This window comes from Sciurus carolinensis, chromosome 13 (assembly GCF_902686445.1).
Source record: "Sciurus carolinensis chromosome 13, mSciCar1.2, whole genome shotgun sequence".
NCBI classification, from domain to species: Eukaryota; Metazoa; Chordata; class Mammalia; order Rodentia; family Sciuridae; genus Sciurus; species Sciurus carolinensis.
Window position 1 is genome coordinate 86346490 of NC_062225.1, and position 16910 is coordinate 86363399.

The 16910-nt window shown below is 51.3% G+C and overlaps 1 protein-coding gene across 5 annotated transcripts in view; it reads right to left on the reverse strand.

Annotated features, from left to right (window-relative positions):
* Positions 1–11545: 11545 nt before the first annotated feature.
* The window catches only part of Lpin1 (lipin 1), a 112283-nt gene continuing 106918 nt past the window's right edge, over positions 11546–16910 (reverse strand). For all 5 annotated transcript variants that reach the window (XM_047522358.1, XM_047522357.1, XM_047522356.1 and 2 more), the window contains 2 exons: positions 16693–16796; positions 11546–14026 (listed from right to left, as the gene is read on the reverse strand). In XM_047522358.1, coding sequence (XP_047378314.1) covers positions 13867–14026; positions 16693–16796 — 264 coding nt within the window. In that variant the 3' untranslated portion in view covers positions 11546–13866. The remainder of the gene's footprint in view (positions 14027–16692; positions 16797–16910) is intronic.

Consider the following 16910-nt stretch of genomic DNA (forward strand, 5'->3'; position numbering starts at 1 on the left):
CACCCAGTATAAACCAATATCCTCCTTTCTCCCCACCTCCTTCCCTCTCTGAGTCTTTCCTCTGTAAAAGAATTTTAAATAAGAGACCAAGGACAGACTCTGCAGGATCCAGCTCTCCGAGATGTTGTAGAATGACAGAAATTTACTTTCTTTGGTTCAGGAAGAATGTCTTCTGCCTGACCAGCACCCTGTAGATAAACAAGAGGCCAGAGGAAGCCACACAGAGACCTGAGCATCTCCTACTGCTCTCTGCTCTTCACTCCAGTGGACGTCGGCATCTTTGGCTAAATAAACAGGAACGTTATCCAACCTGGATACACAACCAGTATCCAGGTCCACAAGTTTAATAAAGTTTAAAGACAATTTACTAGAATCCCATACTGTTTTAGTACTACTTTACCAACACAGAAAGATTAGTTAGTGGGGTAAGTATTCCAACAATAGTATTTGGGTATTTACCACCACCCATAGGCCCACCCCAACACTGGCCACTCCACTGATCAAATGCAGAACAAAGCTGTCACCTGATTCCGGGATACAGATTCAACTGTGCAAGTGTGTCTATGAATTTAGCTGTCCCCTGGGGTAGGACACTGACTGTGAGACCACCCCCTCAGCTCCTACCACCACTTCATGCGTGTGTGTATGTGTCCCCAGGGGCTCTGAAATGGGAAAGAACAGAATATTAATTTCAGTAACTCCAAAGTCACATTGTTCTCTATTCTGAAAATTCACCTGCATTATATTTCACACTGAAATAAGTCCAGCCAATGTAGTTTAAAATAACCCTAGAGAGGTAAGACAGTGACCCCAAATCTGCACCTAAGAACTCTCAAATATGGACACTTTTCCCCCATTTATTGATTCTACATAGGAATGAAATTTCAAATAACTGAAGTGTGAAATAATTCTCTTTTCGAATTTCTCCTTCTGCTCAGTGTTAGGGAGGGGGGTTCCTGATGGAAGCAGGTGAACTTCTTCCAAAGCTGCCGTTTCCTACCTGCACTCCTCGAGTGGGGTCTGAGTCTTTAGAACATGCACCGGAGCTCAAATCCAACGCCAAAGCCTCTCATGCCGCCCATTTTCCAAACAGTAAACAGAGCCTTGAGATCCTCAGTTCCACCCAGTCCTCTCACAAAAGTTAGAAAACCCGAGCAAACTTGAAACCTCTGGAAGAGTCACATGCCATCACTACAGAGGCAGGTGCAATTCACAGTGCGTTCAGACCCTGCCACAGACTGTCATGGCGCCCAGAGAATTGGGGTGGGGGAGGAGAGTATATAAAAAGTGACACATCCTGATTTCCACCTCGCCAGAATGCCAGTGTGCCTGGGCAGTGGTGTGGTGTGTTTTCTATAAATGCAAATTCAACAGGAAACCCCTGTCTTCCAGGAGGCTCCTGGTGACAGTGGCAGATGGACAACTCTCCAGACACCAGCTGTTCTCCCCTGCACGCTCAAGGAATCTCAAGTGTCCATATGTCACGAGAGGTTCCTGTCTGCCTTTTAAAACAAATCTCCTCGGTTCTGATTCCCCAGGTGTCCCTGGCACCCAAAGGCTGAACCGCAGTGTCGGCTCTGAGGCCCATCCCTCCTGTTGGTGGAGCGGGCCAGGGTTACGTTTATCTTTTTGTTTCCTGGTAATTCCATTTTGATTTTTCCTCTATGTTACTCAAGAAGTTGGACTATCCCTTGTAAAACAACCCCTTTCCCTGGGCCACAGAAGTCTTCATCTTTATATAGATAAAATCCACCATCAAGCTGCCATGGTTAAACCCACAGGCAAGGTCCTTTAGATCTGCAATGACAGAGTTCAGGGTGGAAACGCTTCCAGTCAGATTGGAAGTGCAGATTCCTGGGGGCGTAGATTCAGACTCAATTCAGTAGGTCTGGGATGGGACTCAGGCACCCATAATTTTTAAAATGGACTCCCTGCACCAGTTAAGTCCTTGCTGATGGGAACCAGAAGATGGCCTGATCCGAGCCTCAGCCACTGCTGCCGATCTGAAGGGACTCAAGCTGCTGTGATCCACGCTGGACAAGGCCCCACAGAGTAGGGTCAGGTGGGCTGCGTGCCCGGAGTCTCCTTCCCTTCATGGAAAACTCACGCAATGAGTTCTCAAAGGTTCCCAGCCAGGATGTGCCAGTGGCCCTCCCCAGCCCGCTTCTGATGCTCGAAAGACCAACAGCATTGACGTAAGCACGCACTGGGGAAGGATCTTTTTATTCAAATGGAGATTTTTTTTTTTTTCTCATTGAACAAGAAGTCCGGAGGGCCGTGGAAAGCAGAGTGGACAGCCACCAGAAGCCCTCTGTCTTGCTGCTGTGCCAACATAAGTGAGAGAGCTTTGGTTTTCCCCCTCAATGTCCCTTCTCCACTACTTACATTGCAGAAGGATTAAATCATTAACATATCCGTCCCCTATGCTTATCATTTTGTGATGAAAACCTTTAAAATCTACTCGTTGAGCAACTGTCAAATATACAAAGCATTAGCACATTGCATAATGTATATTGAAGCATCATGTTGCACACCATAAATATATATAATTTTTCATTTGTCAATAAATAGTAAATTAGATTCTTTTTTCATGGGTTATAGAAAACAAATGTCAGTTTTATTCAGTGGACATTTGTCAACACCCCCTACGTCCCCACAACCCTCAAGGAAGAATACAAGAAGAACTAGAATGGAGGTCACCCTTGACTCTGAGGCCAGATGAGGCTCCTCACCTACTTCTCCATAGGTGCAAAGAAGAACAGCAGGTGCCCACTCAACAAGACCTGGGCCAAAAAGCTGAGAAGAGAGAGCAGAAGGCCACCAGGCTGCAATTGTGCTGTCAGAGCTGCACCTCGGGTCTTCCAGAGGGGACAAGACCTGTCAGCAGTCTTAGACAGAGATGAGGCCCTGGTGTGGATCCAGGAGCATCTCACCACCCAGCTGAGGCCTTCCCCACCCTGAGCCTTGTGCCTTTCTGAAAAGGCAGCAAAGGTCAGTCTGACCTGGGGGGAAAGGTGGGAAGGGACCATGAGAGATTGGCACCATGTTGGAGCTCCCCAGAGTAGACCTTCTCCGGCAACTTCTCCAGCCGGGTCTGGAACCCTCCTGTTCACCTTGTTTGGAACAGCAGAGTCTGCCCAGATGGGACAAGTCACCTGCTGCTCAATGGCCATCCCACGGGTCTCCCATGTGGTCCACCAGCCAACCTGGGCTCAAGCTGATTCCGAAGCTGCCCACCCATGCCGCTGCCGGGCTCTCTTTTTCTGGCCCTGGACTCTGCAGTGGGTCCTCCTTGCACTCCCGCTTCTGTGTTAGAAACCCGGATTCCTAGAGCGGCCACGCTCACGTGCCGTGTTCACCCTCGGCATCCCACACAGTGTCTGGTGCGCCTCTTCAGGTGTAAACACAAGTGCTTTCCCAGATGTCTGGGGGACGTCTCCAATAGAAATGGAAGTGCAAGTCAGCTACATGGGATTATCATTACTGCCATCTTCATCATCATCGTCACCATCAAGATAGTTGAGGAATCAGCAGAAAATGCCCAGCACTGTGACTAATGTCTTCACAAGGGCAGCATATTGTGTTCATGAAATGGGAAATGGATACCATCCAAACAAACGAACCAAGAGGACAATCTATCCAGGATCTGGGAAATGGGGTCTCCAATCAAGGAGCAAGGCAAGAGGACTTCAGGAGCAGGCTGTTAGGGCAGAGCTGGCCCTTAGTGGCCAGATTTCCAGGGGTAAAAAGCAGACACATTATATTTAACAATGTGGGAAACACTAGGAGACCTTTCCTCCCATGACATTTTTGGGGGTGGTGTGGGGGAGGAATTAGTAATAGCTTGAAAAAATAATGAGCAATACAAAAGCAGCATTTTAACCCTAGGAAAACCCAAAATGATAGAAGTACAAGTTAGTAGATTGCTATTCTAGGAGGCTCCGGCATGGGAAAGATCGTATGTGAAAGACGAAACCTCATTTGTCATAAGATAATGAGGAATGACTGAATTTGGCTAGTAAAAAATATCAGTATGTTTATATTATTTTGAACTATAAGCAGCAGAATGCAGGGCTAGGAGGGGTGAATGGGCATCTCTGGGGAGCGCAGGGTGCGCGTGGAGGGGCGGGTGGGGCCCGCTGCGTGGGTTTCACTCGAGTCTTCTGGAAATACTCTGACTTTTCAAACCGTGTGATCATCTTATTTGGATTTGGAAAAAACTAGAGACTAACAACTGTAAAAAGCAAGCCAACAGAAAACAAGAACGCAGACCAGGGCAGTAGTGAGAGGGAGGGGAGAGTGGGGGAGGTGGGCCAGGGGAAGGGCAGCTCCTGCGTGTCCCCCTGCGTCCTGCCGTGTTCCCCGGGGCAGGCGTCTTCGGTCAGACTCCCCTGAGCCGCCCTTTGACTCACTCGGTGGCTACCTGGATCCGGGGAGCTCCTGGAGCAGCGAGTGGAACAATGTCTGCCTGTCTGAGTGGCGCTCGCTGGGTGCTTGGCTACGTCACACCAGAGGATAAAGAAGGCATTTGGAGAAGGAAAATAGCTTGAGGGCCTACTGTGTGGCCAACACAATGTCAGGAGGGAGGGGATCTGAGGAACCAAAGTCCGTAAGGGAGATATTTAAAGACCCAGCCCTGTCCCTATCACACCTGCCCCTGTCCCTATCGCCTGCTCAGTCCATCCCCTTCCCAGGGCACCTGGAAATGACAGATTTGAGGCAACCAACTGAAAACCTTTGAAGAATCCGAACGACTAACTAACTCAATTAAGACATGATTTCTAGAAATCCCCTAGAATAAGTCACAGGCCAGTGATTTCTGAATCCAAGGAAATAGGGACGCTCAGTGTTCCTGCACGTACATGAACCTTGTGAACAGTCGTAATGGCGTCCTCTCTGTGCCGCCCTCTTTCCAGCTGCCGGGGACACTTCTGGCACCCTGAGCACCAGCATCTGAACCCCTCCAGTGACGTGGGGAACTTCCACGCCCCGTGGCCTCGTGTCTCAGGCGGTGGTGGCATGTGCCAGGGGATGTGACCCAGGGGATCCCGCTTGCTGGCCAGGTCAGTCTGCAGCATCTCCTGCAGGCAGCTGCCCTCCCCTCAACCTGCCCCACCACCAAGCATCCCCTCCCTGTGTCCCCAAAACTGACACAGAGGGAACCCAGGATGAGGTCGCTGCTGAAGATTTGAAAATGGTGTGGAGAAACACAAACAGGAGAAGAAAACGTGGAACTCAGGACGACGCGCTGCCGAACCACATGGGCTGCGGCCACAGCAAAGGCCCGGGCGCCGCCTGGCTCTCGGGGCTGCGGCCCCCGCTCTGCTGCATCGGCCCCGCCCTCATCTTTCTCACTCCCTCCTCCGTCAGGAATGGCAGCTGCCGTCACAAATGAACCCCTGAGCTTCACTGCCGGGGAGTCTTCCGGCTCACACGAGGTCCCTCTCGGTGCCTGGCAGGCTGCCATGCGCGCCAGTCATCTGGGAACCCGGCCCCCTTCCCTCTTGGGGCTCCTCCCTGAGAGGCGTTCCTTCCAGTTCAGAGACGCACAGGGAGGGTGGGAAAGGCGTGTCCTGCCACCGTGGCCGGAAGCAAAACAAGTCCCCACGGCTGACATTCCCATTGCAAGATGTGGTGGCAAGGTCCCTCCTGGGACAGAGGTGGGGGGCACAGGGCCTGGCAGGCAGCTGCCATTGGGCAGCAAAACTGCAGCATGTAGGCAAGCGAACTCCCCAGAGGACAACCAGCCACCCCACCACACCTCCCAGGCGCAGGCCTCCAGACGCCCCCTCGCTGCCCCCTCATCCAGGAAACCCCAGACCCGTCCTCGTTGCCATGAGGACGTTACGCACCCCTGCAACCGAATGCCAGTGTCATTCCTTTGTGTTATTACTCAGCGGGGACACACCAGAGCGAAGAGCGGAGGCAGCAGAGGAACTCAGCGTCCCAGTCCTTGCCCCCACGCGTCCCTCGTTCACCCTGGCACGTCCTACTGGCCGGCCTCACTCGCTCAGCCGGGGATGGGGTGGCCGGCAGGGGCTTAGCCGCAGCTGCTCCTTCCCCACCCCAGCACACTTCTGGAAGGACCCGGGGCCAGCTCTGCGTGGTGAGAGGAGCCGGTCTGGTTTGCATTTGTCCCCGGTCAAAACAGGAAGTGTTTACGCCATTTTTTAAAAAGCAAATATTTCAAACAGCTTTTTTAAAAAGCAAATACAGCGTGGTGCACATGATGATTCAGCCCTGAGTAACGTGGAGCTGCTACAGTCTTCTCACAGCCCGACCCTGCCCCGTTCCCTCCTTGTCATCAGCGCAGCCAGGACGGACACTGGGCCCTCTCTGGTATGCAGAGCGTGTTAGGTTGGGCACATGTGGACATCACTCCAATACTTACCACTTCGTCTCCATTATCCCGGTGGCCACACGCCTGAGTCACTCTTGGGAGATGCAGCACTAACTACTGGGAAGAGTGGGACAGTGGGAGGACCCTGACATGGCGCTGAATTTGGAGACCTGGCACTCTCAGCCTTTGATTTGGAAGATCTTGGACAAATCTCTCTGAACTTCCATTTTCACTGGACTTCTCAACCAAATGGAGGAAACTACTGGGAAAAGGACTTGGAGACAGAAATGACAGATGTGCCACATTTTAGTTTCCAAAGCACCAAGAGCTTCAAATGGGCCAGTTTGGAAGAGACCACAGAAGACTGAGCAGACGCTGGGCCCAAGCGTACTTGAGGTTGGCACCCCTGAGAGGCGGGCGCCCAGCAAGCTGAAGACCTGGAAGGTACCCTGTGGGTGGAGGAGCCACTGGAGGATGCATCAGTGTAGTCGGCTGGGATACCAGTGGGGCCAGTTCCCTAGGGGACTTGAACGAACAAATGAAGCACATCGAGTAGTATGAGTGCCTCAGAAAGCCATGCTATCCCCACAGGCATGGCAAGATGCTCCCGGGACACAGGACAGTGTGGGGTTAACGTTTTCCCTTCTCACAGTTCACACTGCAGTACCCAGTGCATGACACCCCCCAGGGCTCCGGGTCTGGATTTCGGCCGGTAGACATCAGCTGAAGGTTTCACACTACTGTAAACAGATGCGGAGAGGGGCTGCTGCTAACAGGTAAAAATAAAGGCCTCCCCTGAGGCCAGAGTCTTATCTCCTTCCGCCCAGCAAACGTCAAGGGTATCTCAGGACCACAGAGGGTCTGGAGCTTTCTGATCAACCCAGGGCCACAGGCATGGGGAAGAGTGTGCAGGGGAGACAGAGGCCACCACAGGTCACTCATCCCAAGGTGCCATGCCAAGGTCCCTCTCCAATCCTTCCACCAGGGACTTGGTGCATAGGGACAGATCTTAAGGCTCAGCTAGCCCACCCCATTCCTGCGGCAGAAGGTGCTCTTGGGAATGAGAGGTAACCAGTCCCCAGAGAAAGCCTCCTTCCATCCCGGGGCTCCCGAATCCAAGCCGTTTCTCACACCACCATCCGCCACCTGGATCCCAAAGGGAGCTGAAGAGAAATTTTAAAAAAGCTTCAGCTCTCTAACCAAGGCCTGTCCGCCCACCTCCTTTGACCAGCGGACCTCTTTACTAATAGGTGTCAGCACCTCCTTTGACCAGTGGGCCCCTCTACTGACAGGTGTCAGCAGTCGGGCCGGTGTATGAGCAGCCCCCCGAAGTCAGTCACCACTCCTGGGCTGCTCCTTGCCCGTTGGAAGGAGAGACTCTGTCTAAGGTGGGGACACTAAGTCTCGGCCCACAGATTCAGAGTGCAGCACAGCTAGGTGCAAAACTACCTCAACCCAAGGTGCCGGCTCTCTGACTACTTAGGTACGAGTATCAAGACTATTCGGAAAGCCCCTTGCCTGCATGGAGTCAAAGGGGAGGAATCCTCCAACTCCGGGGGTGAAGGGAGAGATTTACAATACCCCGGCGTGGTTTCAGGCCTAAGCTATCTCCAGTGCAATTTACCGGAGAGCCAGGATTTGAGGTCCTAAGCCAACACGGGGGTCCTATTTGGCTCAGCTGTCGGTCCCACAGGAAAGGAAGGAGGACAACCAACTGCTAAGTGTGTTGATGGTGTGAGTAGGCCCGGCAACCACAGAAGTCCAAACAAAGTTTCTGTGGCTCCTAAAATCAGAACAATGCCTGGGTGGCAAAGTCCCTGGCTGAACCCAAAGTCCCCAGATCCGAATCAGTGCCACATTCAAACTGAGATGATGGGTGAGGGGGGACCCATCCCTGGTGTAAAACTCTGCACCAGTTCATTAGCAGTCAGTGCGGATGTGTGCAAACAGGGAACAAGAATTCTTCTTCATTGCCACGTCTTGTAGAAGTCAGTGCTGATGGTGACTTCGGTGACGTCCTTCAAGCTGAAAGGATCTGGTCAAGTGGAACGTGAAACACCAATGCATCTGGCAGAAACCCAAATCCAACCTCATTTCACCAGTTCCAATGCGTCCATCTCCCGACACATGTTAACGTTAGCTGGAATTCTGTTAGTGCTCTAGTTTATCTGCACTTAACTTTAAACGCACTCCGGCTTTGCAATTGCAAAAGAGCCACTGTTTTATGTCTGTGCATATTTAAAAAATAATTTAGTTTACCACTGTAACATTTTGAAGATAACTACCTGGGTTAAAAATGCTGTGTGGTATTTGTCTACTTAACTCATACTGGCTAATCCCAAGAAATTCATCTCGCGGGGTCCCACCTGGTATCTGGAGAAGGTCCAGATGGAAAACATTTTTGTGTACAAGAAGTTACCCTGAACGTCCGTTGTGTGCTGCCCAAAAGCAAGAACCCAAACGTTCATTCAGAACTAAGTCCCTTTCAATAACCCAGAGGTTAACTGTCTCAATTACCGAGCACCGTGTGTTTTTTAGGATAACCCCTGAAATGTGAATCAAAAGGACAAAGGACAAAAGTGAAACTACCAAATCACTCTGTAAGGAAAAATATGAAGTTCCCAAATGAATGTGTTACTTGAAAATATAAACCATTTCTTCTCAGTTTGGCTCTGTCGACCATCTCGGAAAAGGATGTTTTTACAATCAGGGCAGAAATATGACTGGCCGCTCCGACATTTACATTTCTTTGTTGCAAAATGAATGTGACTTGTTCGGGTTCCAGCAGCAGAGAAAGCAGCAGAAGCGGTGGTTACTTTCCAAAGTGAAACTTAAAACCACAGTCTCCAGTGCACAAAAGGCAGAGTGAGTCACAGGAAGGGGCCACTTGCTTGCAAAACTCATTAAAAGCAATGCAGGCTGAATGGACTTCCTGCACCAAATAAAAGGTCCCTGGCATCACGACAGGCACCTCGAGGCTCCAACAATTTGGGGGAGGAAGGGAGCCATTAGGAATCTGGGCACAGCCCGCCAGGCTCCTTCCCATGAGCCCCCACCCTGCCCCAGGCTGCCCAGCCTGTGGTTCCCTCCCAGCCCTCATGGCTCACATCAGAGGTCCCTGTGCAGGGTGCTTAGCCTAGATCCTGTGTGTCACAGGGTCACCACAGCACCTTGTGACTCAAGCGAGCACCTGGACTGGTTTTCAAGCTCCTTCTCAGGAGAGTAGCCAAGGCAAGATGGTCTTTCCAGGGATGTCCCTGTGGGCAGGACCGTGAGCTCTGGGCGGTTCGTTTTCACTGGCCTGACCAGATGGGAGTCAGAGGAATAGCAGAGGACCCTGCACTGATCATCCAAAGGAGCCGAGCGCCAGGATCCCCTGAAGGACTTCACACAGATGGCAGGGCCCGAGCCCCGGCTTGATTCAGTACCCGAGAATCTGCTTTCCTGACAAGCTCCCTGTTGCTGGAGCTGCAGGCCTGAGACTAACTTAGAGAACAAGAAACTTAAAGGGACATTAGGCCTAACAGACGGCCACAGCCCGCTCCCCCTTTGAAGCCAGTTAGTGAGGTTGGACCTCAGGCTGTGCCAACGGGATGTACCTTGGTACCAAAACAGTCCCCACGAGGCACTCCCCCCTCTCCCTCCAAGTCCAGTTCACTTCTGTCTGGTCTCCAAGTCCAAGCACTACTAGGAGGGGGCCTTTGACAGAGTGGAAATGCTTTTTAAAAATTGTACTGCCAAAACAAAACCGATTGTGCCCCCAGGTGGCCAATTGGGCCCATTGACTTCTGAGGCCAGTTTCTGTCTGGTCTTACCCTGGCTTCCTTGGGTACCAAGCCCCCTGCCTGGCTGGCAACAGAAGAGACTCCAATCACCACCTTTGATGCTGGACTTGAAAGGTGGTTAGAAGAGGAAAAGTCAGAAACCCCAGTGGCCTTTTAACCACCTCCTCTAAGTTTAAGGTGAAGTTGGGACTGAGCACTGCTCTCACTAGGTGTGCAGACAAATGCAGATGTTCAAAGGCAGGCAGCCGAGGGAGATGGCCAGAGACCTCCAGACAGCTGGCTAGACAGCACTCCTGCCAGGAGGAGGGTATTTAGACTCCAGGAGCCTGTTTTTAACCCCTTCAAATCCAGCCTCCTGGGTGTTGCTCTGTTCCTGGATTATGCCAGGGTGGCATGCATTACCTGCTTGGAAAGGGCACTTTGTGGCCAAGGCTGGTAGCTGCAACCCCACCATCTACACCCCTCAGCCCCAGATGCCAGGGTGGTGCTGTGTCAGTGTTGAAAACCACACTATAAAGCATCCCAATGGTCAGATCACACCCGAGACATGGGGCATCAGGCTGCTGGATGTTTCCCGGATACCTGTGTGAGCTGGGACAGAACCACTCAGACACGGCCGTGCCCCATGGGAGGGTGACGGAGGGCATTGCCACGTGAGTACAGGGCACTGATTGCCACAGGCAATGGCTTAGGCTAACTGCTGGGGTACTGGTGCAAGAGCCTACAGACTGGGTCAGAGGTGGCACCAACCTGTGATGAGGCTTGAAACCATGGGAGGTTGGCTTTGCCACCTGAGACAAATGGCATTAGTTCCACAGATGCCGGACAAATCGAATCGTGTGGATCTGGGCAGTGTGAGGACTTCAGCCTAGGTTCTTGTGCAGCTCTGGTCTCACATTTAGGCACCAAGAGTCTTCCACTTCCTTCAAAAATGCTAAGGCCCACACAGGTAGATCACCAGGAGTCTCCGGCCTGGTTGACTAAGGATTAGACAATTCTTAGCCTAAATAATTCAACAGGTCAGGAATTGTGATTCATTCACTCAAATAAAAAATGAACTTGGAGTACACCGCAGAGAAGTCAAAGGTGCACGGGAGGCCAGTGGTGGGGGCTAAACACGGTCGGAGCCAGGCCCTGGGAAGCACTTGGTGACCAGCATCTTACTGTAGCTCCTGGCTCCTCAACTGCCCCACCAAGACAGGGAGGAGCCCTGAGAGGCAACCCACCCTTCTCTTTCTTTATCCCTCTGTCCCTCTGAAGAAGGAACTCTGAAGCACCACTCTAAATGGTGAGCAGGCCATAGCCTTCAGGATTATTTTGAAATAGAAAATACTGTGCTTGATAATACATCAGAAAAACAGCAACCTAACGACTTACCGAAAACTATTTAAAATTCACATGCCTGATTTTCAGAGAAATCTTTCATCCATCTCATTTATTACAATATTTCTAGCTTTGCATCCAGCACAACATAATGAAGTGTTACACTGATTTTCACCATTGCACCAGCACATACAAACAAGATCAAATGTTGTAATAAAATAAAGCGGTGATCCGAACCTCAGAATAAAAGGGGAATTCTTTGTGAAGGCGTAACCATTTTTCTCTAGCGTTCCAGATACATATATTTTTCTTCATCATGTGTGACAGACACTTGGAGACCTCACACGATGGAGTGATTCATTTCCATGGCCCATTTGAAACGTGTGGTCCAAATACAGCTTTCCAGCACGTGCCCCTGGGGTCAGCAGGTTACAGTGTACACAGGGATAAACCAGCTCACCTGGCTGCAGCCCACGCACAAACCTTGTCTGCAGAAGCTGTAAGGCAGGTGCTCATGTACAGCCCACCCGGGACTCGCGCTGAACTTGACAAGACCTCAGAGTGATTGTGTGGAGGGCGTGCTCTGGTTCAGGATGGGACTCGGTGGAATTCAGAATTCAGTGTCCCGAGTCACATGCTCTCAGGCCACTTGGAGAGCAGCTATAGAGGTGGGTGAAGGGTGAGCCGCAGAGGAGGCTGCATCCACCCCTCCAGCCAAGGCTCCCACAGGGCACAAGGCAGAAAGCAATGGGTCTCTGCAGGCTGGTGTGCTTGGAAATTCATTCACATACCCGGGGGCAGAATTATGTGCCCTCTAAAGGTCAGCAGAGAACAAGCCCAGAGTTCGTTAAGGCAGGACTATTTTTAATTATTTTTAAGACCTCCAAAGGGAATGTGCACATGCATGTCCATGCTGTCTGCGATCCACAGCGGACGAGCTGCCAGACCCTGCGCCTCCCCACACACCGCTCAGTGGGCCACCCGTCCCTGACAGCCCACCAACCACCACAAAGGCGAGGACCCCAGGTTTTCTTTCACAGAAAGAGTAACATTTCCTTCAACTGCTCCATGCTTTGCAGCCTGCGATTCTAACAATGAAATTTAATTGGAAAGTATTTCAGTCATCACAGTAAAACACTCCTTAAAAAAATAATACTTCAAAAATGTAAAGCAAAATAGTTTACCAAAATAATTCTTTCATCTTTCACATTGTTCTTTCCATCAGCTAGGTTAATAAACAAGAACCATCTTCTGTGGCTTCGAGAATGTCACTCAAATTATTACTTTTAACCTTACCATTCATTTGAGTGGAAAAAGCTAAGAAAAATAAATTATTCATAATTTCCAAAACAAGGTTGGTTGGTGAGATACACAGAATAAGGCTCTTTGGATGTCTAGCACACTCATTTTTTAATGTATTAATAACAGATGTAATTGAAAGAATATGGCTAGGATGCTTATAACAGAAACCCAATCAGGGTGAAGTAATAAATAATACCTACAAAGAATATAATTTAACCGCTTGAAACTATTTTCTTAAACCAACCAGTTTCTTCTGAGCCCCCACTAAAACTGGACATCATCACTCCTCAGGATAAGCCCTGCAGGGCCCGCTACCTGCACCACCTCGCTGGGTAAAGGGTGCTGGCAGGAAGTTGAACCAATTCAAAATGCTCCGTAAAAAAAGTCACTAGCATTTTCCTTGAAGGCAATGCAAACAAATCACTGAGAGCTGGGCAGCGCATTCTAAGTAAAATGTCCCCCACGGGCGCATTAAGGCAAACATGTCCCAGCCTGGAGTCGAAAGAATGGGGGAGGTGCAGGCTGCCTCTGACCAAAGGAATCAAGAACTCATGACCCAAAAATGAGGCCAGTCAGCAAATGCTGCCAGGGAACATCCATGGGCCAGGACGAAGGCCTGGCCAAGGTTCAGACCCCAGGAGGGCCGGGTTCCACCGGAGACCTCGGGTCGGTCACGTGACCCTTCGCCGCCCTCTCAAACGTCATGCCGTGGAAGTGTGCCCCCTCACGACCCGAGCCAGGCACAGCTGGCACCCCTCAGCTGAAGCTCATCAGTGGACAGCCCTGGGACAGTGCCCTCTGCTCGGGCACCACAGCCCCCTACCGCACATTAATCGAGCACTGACCCTGGAGCAGGCTGGGAGCACAGCGCTGCTGTGGGCAGCAGGCCACAGCAGGATGCCTGGCACCCCAGGAAGACCCCGACTCCTGGCCAGAAGGTCCACCCTCCATAATGTACTTAGAAACGTCACCCGGGGGGCGGGGAGGGGGAGAAATGCTCCCCAGTCCTAAGAAAATGAGCACGCGGGGGCTCCCAGTGCCGCTCCAGGGTCCCCACAACCCATCCTTTAATGGGTGACAGGCTCCCACACGACCGCGGAGGCTGCGTGGCGTGCGTCACGCTGAGGCAGAATGAACGTCCTGGTTCTCGAAAGGTGGCGGTGGCTCTCTCCAAAAGGTGAAGTTGCTGAAAGTGTCCGAGCAGGGAAAGTCTGAAGAATGGCTTCTTTTCAGCAGCGGGAAGACGTGGTCCACCACCTCGCACAGCCTCACATACCTGCAAGGAGAAGAGGCAGCATCTCTGCCACCGAGCCACACCCGCCGCGGGGAACACAGCTCTGCACCCTCGAGTGGGCGGGACCTGCAACCCCAGCTGAGTCCGCCTGAGACGCGAGTCATGTTAGGAGGCTCCTCCCTAATTACCTGGCGTCAAGAGGGAGGACAAGAGCTCCTAACAGGCTCCGAGGGCTCTTGGGGGTGGGGGGCCTGACGTCGCACAAAGGACAAGAGGAAATCAGCGTGGCCAAGGTCAGCTGCCTGCCACAGAGGCACCTGGGCACAGGGGATGCAGAACCAGGCAAGGCAACTCCGGGAAGACAAAACAGAGACTGCCTCATTGTGGGATGAAGACAGCCCTGCCGTGGGCGTCCCGGGCCTGGCCATGGTTCCTGCCACTGTCCAGCTCTGTGATCTTGGGAAAAGGGCTGAATCTAAGCCACGATCTCCTCCCCTGGAGAGTGGGGGAAGTGAGAACTGCCACAGCGTTCCCAGTAGAGTTAAATGGAACAAGACCTGCAGGGAGAAAACACTGTACAGTGGGCACTCAACAAACTTAATCGACAAATCTTTACCAGGTCTCAGGAAAAAGAACCCTGGCTGGCACGTGGGTCAGGGGCTTGGGAGCTGCTCCTGCCTTACTTGCTGAGGGACCTTGGGTTAGCCTCTTGCCCTCTCTGAGCCTCAGGCCTTGCATCTTCAGAGTGTGTGGAGCTGGACTAGATGATAGATGAGGTTTCTCAACATTTCCTACAACATTCTCTCACTCTAGTTTCTCTGCATTCCCAAGAGGACATTGCACATTAGCTTTTGTGGTCTGCACTACAAAAAGAAAGCTGCCATATTGAATCTGCTTCTCAGACCTCCAGGCACCTCACCCGAGGCTCAGACACGCCCAGCCCTCTCCCTCACATCCCTGGACTCCTCCTTGAGTCCCGGGGCCTCCTTCCAGTTCCATTTTGCTTTTTGAAAACCTAAAGAGCTTTTGAAATCCAAACTCCAGGAATTAGTATGTTCTGAGGCATAAAATAACTTATTAAATAAGGACGAGGGTGTGTGTTTAATAAGGGGCCTCCAAAGGACTCGTGAGAAACAGGGCTTGCACAAATGGGCAAAGTTCTCTTAATATAAAACCAGGAATTATGCCTTTCCTGAGGATTAAAACAAATTTTTTAAAGACCTCCCAGCTCTAAGGCCTATAGCTACAGAAGGAGCCCCTGCTGGGGCAGTTCCCTGCTGCAGCAGGCACCAGAACCGAGCCCGCCTGCTCTGGTGGCAGGCCAGAGTCACTGGGTGCCTTCAGTCTCCATGACTGGGCTGCCTGCAGCAGGCAGAGCGCAGCCGCCGACACTGAGACACAGAGAGGAGAGCAGTGAGCTGCCTGCCCTGCAGGACTCATCCCTGAGGACATTTCAAACGACTGCCCCAGGCACCTGCATGGCTTAGAAACGGCTGTAGGAAGCTCAGTGCCAACCCAACGTGGCTGGAGAGTCCCCCGCGCGGGGGCAGTCAGTCCCACTGCCAGGCAGGTGTCAGGGAAGAACATTATCTGGCAAGATGTGAGTTGGCAAAGGTTCACCTGGGGCCCAGCCACCGGCAAGCAAGGGTTACAGCAGTCTAACCCAAGTTTCAGCAGACAAGCGATGCAGTCTTAGAAACCGGAATCCCTACCCAGGCTTCTCACGTAAGGCCTCCACTGTCCGTCTCTGGGCAGGGCGCCATTGCAGGAAAGTTCTTTGTAATCCTGAACAAAATCCACTAGATCATCTCTAGACCATGGACCCTTCCGCATGGGCACAGGCTGCTCTGGGCATTAGGGAGAAGAAGAATGAAGCACTGTCAGGGCAGCCGTTCAGAACAAGGGGACCAACAATTCATCGGAAATTTCCAAAATCTCCATATTATATTATGAGTTCAGAGAAATGTACACCAAGATCCTAATCGACAATAGACAACGCATCAAGGCGTAATGGTGCAGTCCTGTGATCCCAGCTGTGCTACTCAGGAGGCTGAGACAGGAGGATTGCAAGTTCGAGGCAAGTCTGGACAATTTAGTGAGACCCTGTCTCAAATAAAGTAAATAAAAAGGGCTCGGGATCTGGCTCAGTGGTAGAGCACTTGCCTAGCATGTTAAAGGTCCTGGGTTCTATCCCAGGACTGCCAAAAAAAGAGAGAGAGAGAGAGAGAGAGAGAAAGTGGAAAGTAATCAAGGTTAGCCCACTGACTTGAAGAATCTGAGTTGTAACCAAAATATACAAGAGAATTTCTTAACAATTGCACAGGACCAAGGAGCTTCAGTATTTGAGAAGACACACAGCTCCTGGTCTTTAAATACAGCTTCACATATTTCTGTTTGCTTACATTTCTAATCCACATTCCAGGCTCCCGAACCTAACTTGGCAAATCTAAACAACGAAGTTCTGAATTCATTCAGTTCCTTTTGGTAGCAGAATCCAACATCTAGCTCAAGTTTAACCCTAGAGAGGAATCTGATTTGATTCGAGCTGTCTAAAAATCAAATTTGGGACAAGAAATATAGGAATTAAAACACATGATTTAGAGTAAAGATCAAAACACAGGCAGCAGCGGCCTCGAGGGTCCACCGTCAACAGCAGAGTGGCATCCGGGACATGGGAGCGACCGGGTGGCACGGGCCGCGGTACTCACGAGGAGATGTTGGTCTTGGCGTGCTCCTGCACCAGCTCTCCTTTGGGGTTGACGGTGAAGATCCTGTTCAAGGACACCCCCACTTGCTTGTAGGAATACACGTCCTGCATGGGGGAAGGTGATTCAGAATGTCAATCAGAAAAACAGTGAGTTCACGGTTAAACGAGAGCACCCTCTGTTTTAACACATGAGTGTCCAGTTCACACTGACCAGAGCCA